We start from the raw sequence: 15,670 nt of genomic DNA on the forward strand, positions 1-15,670 counted from the left end.
GTAGCAGATCATTTATTTTTATTTTTTTTCTTATCTTTTTCCTTTTTCCGTTTTGCGTTTTTCTACACGGTTGTTATATTTCGATGTTTTATTGTAACGGATATGCTGGCATGTTGATCTTGTGGGTGAGAAACCAAACACCGTAAGAAGCTGAATGATTATTTATTTTCTGCGAGGCACAATCTGCTCGTGACGGGTTTGTACGCAAGATTTCGTGTTCGTTTATTACGTGCGAATCGTATTGTTTTTCGGAAATGAATGAGAAACGACGAAACTGAATGAAAGAAAACGAAGAACGAAGAGAGAGAGAGAGAGAGAGCTGAGATTTCTTAATACGTTTCGATGATTAATTTTTTAATCTTTTAATCAACGAGAATAAGAAATAAGAAGGAGAGAAAAAGTTACCGAAATCGATGAAGACGTGAAGTCTCGGTGTTAAGAAATTCATGAAGAGGCAAAACGGATACGAGCAGGTTGCGCGTTGGTTTTAATGGAGAGAAAAAGAAATTACAAAAAAAGAGAGAGAGAGAGAGAGAGAGGAAAAACTGTACGGACTAGAGGAAAAAGATAACATTGTGATGTTTACTGATCAAATATGTCAAAAGAAAAAAAAAGTGAAAAAAGAAAAAAAAAGAGAAGGCCCACTGGTTGAGGCCCAACATTTCTGAGTACACTATAAATAATAAACATTATGTAAAATTTACACGAGGTTTTTCTCTTTCCTTTTCCTTTTTCCCTATATATATATAAGTCTAAAGTTGCAATATTGTAATCTGCATTTTTAAGGAAATGAACAGTAGATAATAGACGACCATATGTCTGCACCAGATTGTTCTACTTAAGAGCGCCGTGCTACGAATAACGTTATCTACTTCTCGGTATCTTATTCGGAAATTGGATTATATCGATCAAGATCTTGACAATTTTCATTGAAATATAAAAGAACATTAATAAATTTTCCACTTAATAAAAACGTTCGTATGTCCGTAATACATACATAATACGTACGTCGCATTAAAAAATGACATAGCGCTATTTTATAAAAAAAGAAAATCTCCTTCGTTCGGTATCTCATTCAAGTTTCGCAGAATTTATAATTCCATCCGAGAGAATGTAACTCGCTTGATATCGTTGATGAGATAGGCGCGTTAATCGCATTTCTCGATAAGTCCTAACATGTTATTTTACGAACTGCATACGTCACTGCGTATGATTGGCACGACGTTCGAAATAGTGCAACACGGTCTGACCAATCAGGCATGATTTTACTGGCGGACAAGAAGCGATCCGTGCCGCTACCGATGCCGCTCATCTGGTATGCGAGTTTTCATGGCGACGGTAGCGATGGAATGGAGCATATGGCAAATAGATTCGAATACGATCGTAAATTTCCAAATATCTTACGAATACTTGGAGAAAAGAATATTTTGAAATAGATTCTTACTTATCCGGGACAGTTTCGAATTGCGTATAAGAATCGCAGATATAGATGTATAATTGAATGTCAACTCGAGATAGTCTCGAATTTTTACGAGCATCTTATCTTCTATAATATATATTAATGCGACAGGTTCAAGTACTATTTTTGGGCGATACGACCTTGTTAGAAATAAATTTTCGGATCTTGCGAATACCGAAAATGAAATCGAATCGTCTCCTATGCGTGATGATCGAATCCTACGAAATGAAGCTGACTTGGATTGGTAAAAACATGTCAAACTTGATTCCATCGCTAGGTGGTAATGCATTGACAAGACGCGCGTGCGCACAATGGGAAAATGCTTAGCGTCCATTATCATGTTGGCGGATAATTTGCTTGAAGTTGGCCGCGATCTAACACACTTATCAACGTCCCTGGTCCATTCGATACTCTGCTGCACGCACTATCGTGTGACAAACGCCGGAGAAAGGAGATACGATGGTAGATGGTAGACACGGTGCAGCATTTCTTACGTCGTTTAAATATCGTAAAGGAAATTTTTCTAGTTTATAATACTATAATAAGTTTGCGACTATCGTTTTATTGTTATCGTAAATAAATTTATATCGTAATCTAAAGTAAATTTTCAGTTTATCGTTGAGGTAGCACGATGGCGCGGGAGGGGGAGGGGGGTATCGGAAATATCGATGTAAGCAAAAGACATTTTCGATCGCTGCCTATGAAAACGTTCAATCGAGAAATATACATCGATGCATAAAGTTTGAAATGTTATTGTGTCAGCAACGTAGAACGTTACGTAAGAATGCTTAGATGAGCGTCGGTATAGAATTTTACGTCACTAGAATATATCTGTCTGTAACGAGCTTTCGATCGATCAGTCGCATCGAATAGTTCTCGCCTATAAAACTATGCTTTCGTTTTTTATCGTTTAAACTTCTTATTAATCCAAATAACAGCTGTTTAAGCTAACCTCGGTACGCTATATATATAAACCGGAGGACCGTATCTATAAACTCAGCGAACGTCGGAAAAGAATATCGGGAGATTCTACGAACGTTAGAGAAGAAAATCGTGCAACGGTGGAATTTGGCGAATGAATCACGCAGTGTCATTGTCATTTCTGTTTTCAAATCCGAGCATGCGTTCTGCCATCGTGAGTTCGCAGCCGTGTTCTCGGTATTAGAGCCCCAGAGAATTGAGCGCGTACAACTTCAGACGGTGCAACGAGAGACCTTCCATTGCGAAGTCGTACGTAAGCGTCGCACGTACATACGTGCATGCACCGTAAGCTATCTCGAGCGATCGTTAGAGGCTTCATCGACGGATTTTGCTGGCGCGCTAACCAGTGACTCGTCTGTTGGCGCGTGTCGTTCGAAAAATGTGTCGGCGCTTGCCGCGGAAGTGGCACCCCGAGCTTGTGAATTCTACGTGGTCGACGAATACTCGTCAACAGGGGAAACCTCGAGAGAACGAGGATCGCAAGATCTGAGGCTACTGATCGACGGCGTGTCCGCGACAACACGCATACACGGACGTGACAGCGCACATACGTCAAGTTACATGGCGAGTTATTCACGAGGGCGATCCTCCAGACAATCCGAGTAAGTGACACGCGACTACTAACACATCGTTCAACGAATAATAACAACGATACTGTTTATCGACCGTCGGAAAATTCAACAAACGTCGACAATGAAAATTGGAAAATTTAGCGAACGATAGAAAAGCACGTCCGCTCTATCGATCTATTACGATGAAATTTGATAGTCACCGATCTGTTGATCTTGTTTGTTATTTATTTGGACGCAGATGATTTTTATTTCGCTGATTGTTAGGAGCGGTGCGAGCGTCTGGTCAGGACTGGCACGATCTACTGTGCTCCGTTGAACGTTCCATCGATCGATACCGCGAATCGATATTTACGATTCGTTGTCTTTGCCGTTGTTATCGTGGCACGATTAACACTGCGTGCAGCGCGCGACCGGTAGATCGATGCTGCAACTTGACTATCAACGATTATGCCGCGATTTATACAATCGATAAGGTTGAGCTTGGTGCGTTGGTCGTCCGACGATCGCTCGCAGACGTCTGATCGCCAGGGACGCGTAACGTGTTCTGATCGATGCACTCGCGCGGCGATATTCCTACACTCGAATCAATGACTATTATTTTGTATCGCTCTGAATTTTTTTAGGGAATTATACTTTGTAGTTTCTCTGTTCGATTCCTTAGAATATATTTTGTATGTATTTTGTTTGATACATCGTTTTCTATTAATTTCGATATTTAGTCTTCGCGATAATACATTCCTGTATAAACTCATAGCAACTTCGTTGTCCTCTGTTAACGTCTTCCCGTTGACAATAAATATTTAATTATTAAATATTTAATTTACCTGTTTGATATAATGCCGCGCCAGAAACATGGTTTCTGTTTTATTATATTATGCTTTGTAAATTCTCCTCGCGATTTATAGACGAATTAATAATTTTAAAATATCGACTGAACGATTTAACATGAAAGTAAATAATATTTCGCGAAATACACGTTTGATGATGTATTAGGTGTCCGGCAATCTCACGAAACAACGTTATTCCAACCAATATCGATTGCCAAACCTGTTACACAATAAGCAGTTCGTGGTATTGATTTTATTGTAATGCACGTGTAGTATCCCTGTGCCGAGTGAGAAAATCACAAGCAGATGCGTTTCAAATTATCTTCTTCCCCTCTCGACACCTGACGCTGATAATCTAATTTTACGATTCCACATTTCTAACTTTAATTCTAAATCTGCAATATCAAGTAATTACGATATCATAACCATCGGATAATTCTACGTCCGAATGATAAATATCCATTTAACGAGATACATAGTATCCAAAGATCAAATAATATTTCCTATTTCTCTTTCTTCTTTTAATCGATAAGAAAGAAATTTATATCGCAAAAATACGTTCGAGTACATTAATACCGACGATAATCCTAATGTTACAATGATAGCATGATGTTGATAACACCGATGCTTCAGAAATTTATTATATTTTTCTTTAATATATTCATGAGCTTCCTGTTCAGTGATACGATGGACGATGACGTTGACGAGAAGGATGACACGAAACGGTAAGCGTTCAATTGGAAATGTTATTGCTTCGCGCAACTCCTCCGAAGGTGCCAAACTAATCGTAGAATCTTTTACCGCCTTAGAAAATCACGAAATCTGAGCGAAAAGAAACGGAGAGATCAGTTCAATATGCTCGTGAACGAACTTGGTAGCATGGTCAGCTCGAATACGAGGAAAATGGATAAATCCACAGTACTGAAGTCGACCATTTTGTTTTTAAAAAATCACAACGGTACATCGTTTGATAATTCGAATAATTTAACTCGCCTTACGCTCTTACTCTCTTCTTTTTTCAACGATTACGTTTAATTACGAATATTATTAATTTCGAGCTTGAAAATGCCGTAGAAATAGCTGTCAGATCGAGGGTGCACGAGATTCAAGAAGATTGGAAACCGTCGTTCCTGTCCAACGAAGAATTTACGCATCTAATATTAGAGGTACGATTATTCTGTAATAAAACATACATGTTCTTCCATCGTGCGTATAGTCATCGATTTGGAACAGTGTCGCTATTGGTTATAAGATTGAGATCGTCAAACTCTTTAACTCGTATCGCTATGATTCGTCGCATAGAGAAAAAGACGTATAACTTCTGTAATATATTATCCTCGTTCGATTTCCGAACGAACTCAAGCTTATAAAGACGTTACTGAAAGTGGCACGATCGATATGACCCGGCTAAAGTTTTTACTAATAATAAACACAAACGACGTTTCTTAGGCTCTGGACGGTTTTATAATGGTATTTTCTTCAAGCGGGCGCATTTATTATGTGTCTGAAAGCGTCACGTCTCTTCTCGGGTATCTTCCGAACGAACTGGAGAACACGACGATCTACGATATCACTTACCAAGAGGATCAATCTCCTCTCTACAACGTACTTCTGAATCCTGCAATCACAAAAGACCAGCGAAACATTAAACAGGGTACTACTTTTTAAGAAATAAATTTTTTGGAAGGAAAACAATATCGAGTATAGTACATCGGTAAATGTATTAAAATCGTTATGCATATTTACAGAGGAGAAGATATCTTTTTCGTGTCATATCAAAAGAGGCGGCATAAATGTTCAAGAAAATCCAATATACGAGCTTGTGCAATTTGTCGGATATTTTCGTACGTAATTATATTATAATTATACGTACAATAATGTTTTATGTATATGAAACGTTATTTTTCATTCCGATATATATACAGACAACTAAAAATTTACGTTTACCTATTTGCTTACAGGTTCTGACGTCGATACAGACGCGGATAACTTGCTTCCGAACACGAAATTCGGCAATACTACTGGAATAGATACGAAGTAATTTCACTTAATGAGATAAGACATAAGTAAAACACGCATGTACATTTAATTGCTTTAAATATATCGTTGTTGCTAGTTAATATGTTATCAACAGATTTGGAATGAGAGAACTGCACGGATGGAAAGCACGTACAAACATGTGATCTATCGAACCGTGGCAATAAACTCGTTTGTGTTCTCTTAGATTAGTTTTCGTGGGTACAGGACGCCTCCAGACGCCACAGTTGATCCGCGAACTATCGGTGATGGATAACACAAAGTCGGAATTCACTTCGCGACATAGCCTCGAGTGGAAATTCCTATTTCTGGATCATCGAGCGCCGCCTATCATCGGATATTTGCCATTCGAAGTGTTAGGCACGTCTGGATATGATTATTATCACGTGGACGACCTGGACAAGGTGGTTACTTGCCACGAATCACGTATGTATCCGATAAAGGCAGAGAATATCGCGAGAAAACGATGAGTTTGAAATTATGAGAAATTTATTGGTAGTGATGCAGAAGGGTGAAGGAACCTCCTGTTACTACAGATTCCTCACGAAGGGACAACAATGGATATGGTTGCAAACTAGATTTTATATCACGTACAATCAGTGGAATTCGAAGCCAGAGTTTATCGTCTGCACGCATTACGTTGTCAGTTACGTCGATGTGATCAAGGAATTGCGTAAGGAGTCGGAAGGTTTTAACAAGGAGCAGAGTCAGGATGTTCTGATGCCAGTGGAACAGCAGGTGAATTCACTCGTGTAAATTTTATGCGCGCCTGACAACCGTCATGGCTATTAAATTCCATGATTGTACGATTCCAGACATTCTGTAGAATAACGTGTGCGCGATCTTCCTACAGGTGACCACGTCTTGCCCGGTTCCTCCGACACAATGGCCAGCGAAATCGTCGAAAACGTCGAAATCCATAGCATCGAACACACGGCCACGACATCACGTGGAGAGCTCTGATAGTTCGTCGATGTCGGCTTCCATGCAGAGCTCGCCGCATTCGCAGATAACGCACGTTTCACGATCGAAAGGCGCCTCGGCGAATAGCTCTGTGCCGTCGAAAACTCAAATGCCTCAAATCGATAACAGACAACAGCAGCAACAGCAGCAGCAACAACAACAGTCGCAACAACAATCTTTGTTAGAGGTTGATCAAAGCTGCATCAACTTTATGGAACAAGCGCAGTACACGACTGTTAATTTGCAACCTGTGGTTAGCACAGGCTTCGTAACTCCTGCCGCGCCAATTATATCCACATTGCCAACACACGAGGTAAAGCAACAACAATTATTAGGTTGTTCGAAATATATTTTTATGAAATCAGTTTGTCGTTGAAACGTTGCTGAGGATACAACGTATCGTACATAAATATCTGCGTATTTGTAGATGTTACATCAGCAAGATATCGTGATGACACCAGCACAGAATCAAATTCAAGACGAGCTGCAACGAAAACACGAAGAACTGCAACAATTAATAGTGCATCAGCAAGAAGAGTTACGAAGAGTGTCGGAACAGTTGTTCATCGCTAGATACGGTATTTTATCGCCGTTGCTCAATGTAAGTATCTTTATAAGCACGTTGATGTTTTCTACGATTAGATATTTTCACGCGAGTAAATCGAAATATCGCAAATAAAATGTTAGGCCAACATCGATGGGTTAAATCCTGAGATTCACGTCATTTTTTTCGTAAATTACAAATATTTTTTTAGGCGGGCATGCCGTACAATACTGCGAATACGTGTCAACAGATGAACAGGTGCAATACGAACAATTCGAACGTTCAGTTGCCAACGTCTAGTAACGTTCAAGGAGTAAACGTTCTTCCTTTACCGATTACCGTTCCAGTGCCAATCGTGCCTACAGAGTTGTTCTCTCATCCATTGACAGTGAGTCCAGTGCCAACCATGTCAACTACAGCGCAAGGTAACGTAGGTACGATGATCCAAACGCAACAGCAGCAGCACCAACAGCTGCAACATCAGCAGCAACAGTCTCAACAGCAAGCACCAACGCGACAAAATGGCAATCCACCGGATCTCGTGCCTTTCCAAATGTGTCCACATCAAGCGGATATACTGTACAACGAGATAGAGCCATCCGCGAATCAACAACAGAGGTCGTCGCAAAATTGAAAAAGTCCCTTTCTTCGATCCTCCATCGGGGATCTCCGTTGAAATTCTTCGGTTAAGGAACTGATATTTGATATTTGAAAAGAAATTTGATCGGGCATTCGTCCAAGATGGAACGGGTATCGAGGAACGTAGCTTCGATCGTCGCGAATCGAAACGCGCCACGCAATTCTGTTCGCGTCTCATGCAGGAACGAGACACGAAGGATTTCCTATTTTTATACAAATGTGAGATGTATGTACAAAAGATATTCCGTGTAAGAAGTGAAATCGTGTTTGTAACGCAAATTATAGCCGAATGACGAGAATTTCCGTTTGCTTCGATCGAGCGTATTTGCATCAATTTTTTGTAAAAAAAAGCAAAATTCGACCGAAAAGAGATTTTTTTGTGCTGGAGAAAGGATAAGGAATTCAAGTCTATGGTACTTTTTATCGTTGTGGCACGTGTATTCGTCTGTTTGGTTTACGTCGAAAGTACCATACTAAAAAATCGCTGCAAACCTCCTTCGTTATTTATTTACGATCGACACGAGATAATTCTTCGAAACGTCGATATTTATCCCTTGAAGTTTAAGGGGCCATTTTGTATCTCCCACGACGTATATACATATGTGTAAAAATTCTGTACAAAGTTTATCCACTCGGTGGCAGCGTATGCGTGAACTGGCTCTTCGAGTCGGGCATAACAAAAGGATAGTTGTTTGATTGATTTAAAAAAGTACAAAGCACAGGTAAAATTACTTGGAACTCTGATCGAACGCTTTGTGTTCAAAATACATGTGCATCTCAGACGATAAAGTTTGAGAATTATTTTTGTTATTCACCGGACCACGTAGAAACTAAAGAGAACCGAATTTTTCAAAAAAACAGGGTATATTTACATATGTATGTATACAAGGTATTTTTGTTACGAGTTCTCAGCGTCTTTTTTTTTCGTAAACGATAGATTTTACGACTAAAGAGAAACAAACAGAAAACGCGTGTCCTGTTTCTCTCACAAACCTACCGCTTGTTAGAAAAACACTGGCGACTAATACAACAAATTTACCTTGTATATACATGGTTGAGAAGGCGAAAAAAAAAAGAAAGTACAATAATATATTTTGTTGTAAATGTATCATGATAATAAGCTATTTGTAAATGTACGTGTCTATAGAGAAACAACGTGTATTATACCCGTGTGTATATGGCATCGAAATCGATATATTTTACGATCATGATCGTGTTAGATGGATTATACATATGTATGTATACGTATTATACATATTATACATATATTTATTGAAACATAGGATTCATATACATTCCGATGAATTAGCCGGATCCCGATGAACGTGTCTGACAGGCTATTACGTATTAAGACAATAACTTTTCTCACGTATGATTGTAAATTATGGTATAAAAATTTGAGAATTATATACATATTCAACGTGCAAATAAAGGTTCCTAAAAACAGCGAGATTTATCGTTCATCCTCGAGTCATCGATCGTTTCTTTTTCATTTCAGGTTGAAAAACAATTTCCCTCGAATTGGACTAAGTCGGAAAGTATTTCATCTCTTCTTCCCGTTTTACTTTATTTCATCGTATAAACAGTTTCGCATTGTTAAATACCTACTATACGTAACGTGGTTAATCGATAAGATTATGTGAAAATTCTATTGCCTCAATTTTCTTAAAGCGTCCATCAAAATTTGTACTTCTTGATTCACGTTGTGCACAAGATCCTCGATTTGATGCTTGCTGTCGATTATGCTGATGCTCTGGGTATACGGGTCGTATCTCACTCCAAACTTCCTCGGTATACTCTCCGTGAATTTACTGCAAACAGAAATAGAAATGAAAAATCGTTCGATCGATAATTCGATAAAAAGAGAGTTTATAACAATTTCTTGTTTAGAATGGCTGATCGCGCAAGTTAAAAATCATTATACGCAGTAAGAGGCAAGAAACTGTAGATTCTCGTAATTCTGTGGCGTAATAGAGATGAAAGTTACACGAATCGTTATGTTGAGCGATTATATAATTGCATGCATACTTTTAAATCGCATGCATCGTTAGCTAACGATAAATATGACGCAACTCTGAAGATGAAAAGTTTTCATAATAAATAATAATCTTTCTTTCACTCGCGATAAGACGATAAGCACGCTGAAAACATAGATCAGTCTACTTTACATCATTTTCTGTTTGGCATCCTCGAAATTCTCGGCAACGTAGTAGACAGGCTGGTACTCGGTTATCGGATACTTTTGCAACGCTGTCTTTACTGGTTCGAAAGGACGCAATTCTGGCTTGCCGCTCAAACAATACTCGAGTTCGCCGAAAGATGAAAGCAATCCGGCACCGTATGCCTTTAGTTCGCCATTTTGTTGGCACAGACCGTACTCGACCGTAAACCAGAAGCACTGCAACAAAGTTTACATGTTCTCTTTTCGTTTATGACATAGCCAGCGAAATTAGATTAATTAGATAAAGAACTATGAATAAATTTCGAAATTACCGTAGCTAATTTTTCAATGTACTCGTCAGGAGATCCGAGAGACGCCAAGCCAACGACTTGACAAAACTGTGCGAATGACGGATCGGCGAACAAGGGAACGTGACCCAGTACTTCGTGACAAATATCGGGTTCAGGCGTGTACAATGGTTTACTGCCGTGCCTAATGTACTGCGTGCAGTGAAATACTCTGAAAGCCAGACCAGCTAGGAAGTCGCGCGAAGATAGGAGGCCAGCCACAGGTCGAAGAGTGAAACCGGTGCAATCTATGCAAATATTTAAGAATATCGGAAAAATTAAGACGAAGAGCTGATAATAACGACGGGTGAAAATACATAAATCTCATTGCCGTTATTTTATGTTGTCGTACGAATATCGTAGAAATTCAGTATCTCAAAATTGGAAATAAAAGATATTACTATTATCCATTGGATCGAATAAAACGGCTAATACCTTTCAAAAAGTTTGATATGTCCTCCAATTGTGGAATATTGTCCTCTCTGTAGCCACAGTTTTCGATTAGCAAAGGAAACACGTGATTATGTTCCTTGCAGGCATACTTTGGATAAAGCTTCGTCAAGTTTCTAAAAACTACACCCCATGTTTCGATTTCTTCTTTGGTATACTCCACCCTTGGTATTGATTGACCACTAAGAAGATATAAGAATAGTATTATGAATACATTTATATATATATGTCGGGGATGAAAGGACATCGGGGTCTTTTTTGGAATGTTTGGGAAAACTCCCAATACCCTTTTTATTATAGCTACACTTAAGTAACAAAATTAAGAAATAGTTGTAATGTTCTGATCCGATTAGGTGTACTCAGGGTTTATGACGATGGGCTTGGGCTCGAAGTGACATAATGAGCCACCGAACGTAGCCACGGTCACGGGAGGGACGTGTACTGACAGAGATATGGAATAATTATGCAGTTCTCCTTAAAAATAAAGATTGACCCGAGAGGTGGGAAGAGGACTATATAAGGGCAGTTCCATTTGTACCGGGGCTTAGTTAGTTATTGAGAAAGTTATGGACTTAGTTATTGAGGAAACTATCGAGAGAAGTATCAGGGTCGTGTATCATATCGGATTCGTGTTCCCGTGGCCGTGGATTCGTATCGAACCCAAGTTCATTGTCATCGCAACACCGACACATTTGTAACAATAAACAACAGCTGTACCCACAATGGCAAATTCGAGCGAAGGTTCATCAGACGCCCATACTTCCAATCTTTCTCCGACATATTTTATGTATTTTTAATTTCCTGTAACAGGACTCACTATTTGTAATTGAAGGCCAGATCTGCAAAGTATTTGCGCCTTTGTCGATAAACAGGATCCGTGAATCCAGGATGATCGCTGTCCAATTCTGCTCCATACGAGAGAATTTGATTGGCAAACTTGTCCAGATCTCTGATCCTTCTTGGAAACCATGGTACAGTTCCCATGTTATCTTTATGGTTTCTATAAATATAAATAACATTCAAAATTAAAGGACATCTCCCTAAAAATGAACGTTAGTTTTTAAATATTTATGACTCGTAAAATACGTAAGATTATTTTATGCATAAAAAGATATTCAAAAATCCTTTGCTATTAAACATTCACCTAGAAATGATCGAGAAGTAGCTGCATTGTTCCCGCAGTTTTTCAATCACTGTTCCAAGGTCTCCGCCAGGCACGCATTCCACCATAAACTCGTACATATTCGTTCGACGAAGGGAGCTTCTGGATTCTATATGCGACAGGTTAACCTTATGTTCCTGCGAATGAAATCGAAGTTGAAATTATTGCGAAAAAAGAGATCTAATTTCTACGTTCAACTTTGCCGTTTCGACAATACTCGATTTGTTTCTCGCTAATGGATGACATTGATGTACTTACAGCGAAAAGTTTAAGATATTTGCTCAACGCTCCGACGGAGTCCTCTTCTTTGGGTGAAAAGATCAGGCAGGTGCTCTTTGCCGAGTCCTTACCTTCTTTGATGTAGTTTCCCCCGTGTATCAGCGTAGGCTTTTAAAAATAATGGTATCGTTAAATATGCGTAATCTGATTGAAAATCTTTCTACGGGACGTTTACGTGATTGGATAAAAATTCGCTTCTCTCGAAATATCAATTCTAAATTTGGCAGTTATGCTAATGAAGATATCTCGTCGACAAAGTGTATTTTATAAGAAGAGCCGATTATAAAACGAACTTGACTCCAAATTCTTCCATAGGCACGTACTATGGAAAAAGGTATATTGAAAAGAGGATATGTTATAACCATATTAATTATCAAATTTAGTACTGAAGATATTTTCCAAGTTACATCGAGCAAATCCGATTGTTCCAAGTACAAATAATCTACGAAGCATAGCTGTGAAAATAAAAATCGTATACCGGTGTAGTAAAATTAAAAAGGTCGGAAAAGGTGAGGGACAAATAGCTCCTCTTTGTTTAACGTTTCGCGAAAAAGAAGAAAAAGAAAAAAAAAGAAAGAGAAAGAAAGGAAACTTATGAATTAAAGAATCCTTATGCAAAAGTGTGTTAGTCCTTACATCGTGCATCGCTAGCAAGACTTGAGAGTGATTCTTGCAGGTGAACGGAGGCAAAGTCTTTTCCTCGTGAACCATGTTACGACTTATCGTCCTGAGACACGTTTACAGAAACTACGCTCCATTAATCCGTCACAGGTACTTATACATTCACCGACAATTTCCCCTTCCCCCTCCTTTTCTAACTATCGTTCCTGGTTTCTCAAACAATCTTGGACATTTTACAAGAAAGAAATAGGCTTTGTAACTATCCCGATCGCTCGTTCCTTGACTTTGGACTCGTTGCGTTGTCAGGAAGAATGAAATTCGCGATAATCGATCAAATTTTCTAGAAAAATTAGCCGATGAAAAAGATACAACGTATTTCAGTGAAAAGCGTGCAATTTTTCGTTATTTTTGCATCATGCTGACCATGACGAAGGATTGCTAGATGCCAAGGCTGATTTCACTGGACGAAACTTTTTGCTCGACAAACTCGCAGAGAATGCGATGCAGAGTCGTCGACAGTCATCATTGTTGATCGCTCCGTGATCGAAGAAACATACATACGTATCTTGTTTGCAAGCGTTTGACTTTGTCGGACGATCGAGGAAATTATTTTCGTTATTTTACGATAAAATTAAAGGAGAAGAGAAAGAAGTTGAGATTCTCCTTAACAAATCGGAGAGTTCGTTTCGAAAAGAATACTTTGAAACAACGAGCGATTCAACTTCGACAACTTCGTGTTTCCGTAAAAGCGTATCGTGTACTTTTCGAAACGTTTAAAGATCGATAATCAAATTTCAGCAAGAATGTACGAGGTAAGTAGCTGTACATACAAATTACTGTACTTTTGCTCGAGTATGTTATTAACAGAATTATAATAATTAATATATATAATTAATTTCTCAGAGCTCGAGGAAATGTCCGATTATAAGTCGATGATTTGTGCATGCCAGCACGCAGGCCAAAACAATTATATAATAATTGTATCTTATCTATTTGTCAGAAGAAAAATTTACTGGAAGAGAACTTGTGTAAAAAACATACAAACTCGTTCTCTCGCTAACATATGTGTATATATATATATATGTAATAAATATTTTATCGCCGTGTTGCAAAGTGAATCATTATTTACATAGCAAGATTATAATCGGCATTGTATAATTAGCGAAAATCGTTTAACGATGCATGTAAATTGACATGTAAATGAAAATAAATTACGAACTTACTTTGTTACTCTGGATCAAGGCAAATAAAATACGTCAATTCGTGCATTATGATTCACGATATACTGATATACATATATAATAACTGCTTCAAGGTTTCTATGATGTATAGTTCAGTTACATAATAATTGCATGTTTATGCAAATGTTTAGATTCAAGCGGGAGGCTTATAAACATTTAGCTTTTCTTAAGAAAATAAATATTATTATGAATAAATATTACCATAATGACGATACAGATATTAGTGTAACAACGATACGATGCTTATAAACATAGGTGATAATTAATGTACAAGTTCTCCTGCGATTCATTTGAATCGTACTTCAGAAACTGTATCAGCGTTTTCCTTTCTTGCTCGCGAAAACGGGTTTTCTGAATTGACCGTGAACGTAAAACGCAATTTAGAGCGAAACTGGTCTCGAATGCATTGTGATAATCGAATAATTAAAAATCTCAAAAAAAGAGAAAAATAATTACGCGATTGTAATCGAAGGTTGCGAATTTCTTGAATGTATAATTGAAAATTATATCCAATGTCGAGGTAATTTAAAATGAAAGTAAATTAGTGACGGAAAAAACGTACTGTTAGACTTTGCACCGACTTAACAGAACTTTGTCAAAATTCATTATTAAATAGCTATCGATAAGAACTAGAATCACGATATATAATCACTTACGATGTATATGTAGCGACAATTAATTTCTTACCAAAGTTTCTCCTCGTTTCAGTTTACGATTCAACGACGTTGGGGAAATTCCGAAGAAAATTCGTCTTTTAAGAATAAAGCTGACGATACACAGAATAAAATGATTATGTACTTCGTTATCGCGCGTCATATCCTAATTCATCCTTCCATTCTTCCTCGCGATATGTCAAAACTAAGATTTTCCATCTGTTCTCAATGTTATCTTTTCGTAAAGTTTCTCCCTTACCTTGTCAAGTATCGAAGAATCGAACGTGTCATTTTGAGACATCGATTGAGATTTTGCTACAGCTTTCGCGTACATGTCACGATCGACCGTATAAAGCTGCGAGAAGAATTGAAATTGTGTCACGATTTTCCCGAGACGAGCGTCTTGATAGGACTGGTTCGTGTCTCGTCGAGCTGGTCTGTTTTAATGAGATGCCGCTACAGGTTTGCATCAAATACTCGATTGTGAGAATAAAGCAGCGAATAAATACCGATATTACAAAAGCGAATTTTAAACGATCAGAACGCACGATGTCTTTGTTGAACAGGTTGTTCAAACGTCTTGAGTAATGTCCGTGAGTGATTTAATATCACTATATTTTGTTGCATAATAATTTTCACATAGAGCCTACTTTTCACGATATTGATATCCCGAGGATGTTCATGAATCTATAGAAAATGTAAACGTGCAAAAATGTACGTATGGCATAGCCTGA

General features: G+C 38.3%; 2 protein-coding genes and 1 long non-coding RNA gene across 7 annotated transcripts; 2 read left to right on the top strand and 1 right to left on the bottom strand.

The window, feature by feature from the left end:
- Positions 1-1,875: 1,875 nt before the first annotated feature.
- On the top strand, positions 1,876-9,469 carry LOC122571043 (circadian locomoter output cycles protein kaput). 3 transcript variants are annotated; one of them, XM_043734233.1, is made up of 12 exons: positions 1,876-3,042; positions 4,508-4,564; positions 4,649-4,797; positions 4,920-5,005; positions 5,289-5,493; positions 5,588-5,683; positions 5,801-5,876; positions 6,064-6,302; positions 6,376-6,614; positions 6,730-7,152; positions 7,267-7,440; positions 7,595-9,469. In XM_043734233.1, the coding sequence occupies exons 1-12, from the start codon at positions 3,002-3,004 to the stop codon at positions 8,015-8,017; spliced, it is 2,208 nt and encodes a 735-aa protein (XP_043590168.1). In that variant the 5' UTR covers positions 1,876-3,001; the 3' UTR covers positions 8,018-9,469. The 3 variants fall into 3 exon arrangements, with proteins under 3 accessions (XP_043590168.1, XP_043590167.1, XP_043590170.1); XM_043734232.1 differs by having other exon boundaries at positions 1,878-3,042; positions 4,914-5,005; XM_043734235.1 differs by having other exon boundaries at positions 1,879-3,042; positions 4,520-4,564; positions 4,914-5,005.
- On the bottom strand, positions 9,274-15,372 carry LOC122571045 (protein henna). Of its 3 annotated transcripts, none has more exons than XM_043734240.1 (8): positions 15,196-15,372; positions 12,401-12,529; positions 12,125-12,279; positions 11,798-11,980; positions 10,966-11,162; positions 10,516-10,778; positions 10,191-10,420; positions 9,274-9,833 (listed from the first exon to the last, which is right to left on the bottom strand). In XM_043734240.1, exons 1-8 carry the CDS (start codon positions 15,268-15,270, stop codon positions 9,671-9,673), a joined length of 1,395 nt encoding a protein of 464 aa, XP_043590175.1. In that variant the 5' UTR covers positions 15,271-15,372; the 3' UTR covers positions 9,274-9,670. The 3 variants fall into 3 exon arrangements, with proteins under 3 accessions (XP_043590175.1, XP_043590173.1, XP_043590176.1); XM_043734238.1 differs by lacking the exon at positions 15,196-15,372 and adding an exon at positions 14,971-15,118; XM_043734241.1 differs by lacking the exon at positions 15,196-15,372 and adding an exon at positions 13,058-13,288.
- On the top strand, positions 13,657-14,279 carry LOC122571048. The gene is made up of 2 exons (XR_006317936.1): positions 13,657-13,854; positions 13,946-14,279. It is a non-coding gene; the product is annotated as an uncharacterized LOC122571048 (long non-coding RNA).
- Positions 15,373-15,670: the final 298 nt, after the last annotated feature.

Source organism: Bombus pyrosoma, linkage group LG9 (genome assembly GCF_014825855.1).
Source record: "Bombus pyrosoma isolate SC7728 linkage group LG9, ASM1482585v1, whole genome shotgun sequence".
Lineage (NCBI taxonomy): Eukaryota > Metazoa > Arthropoda > Insecta > Hymenoptera > Apidae > Bombus > Bombus pyrosoma.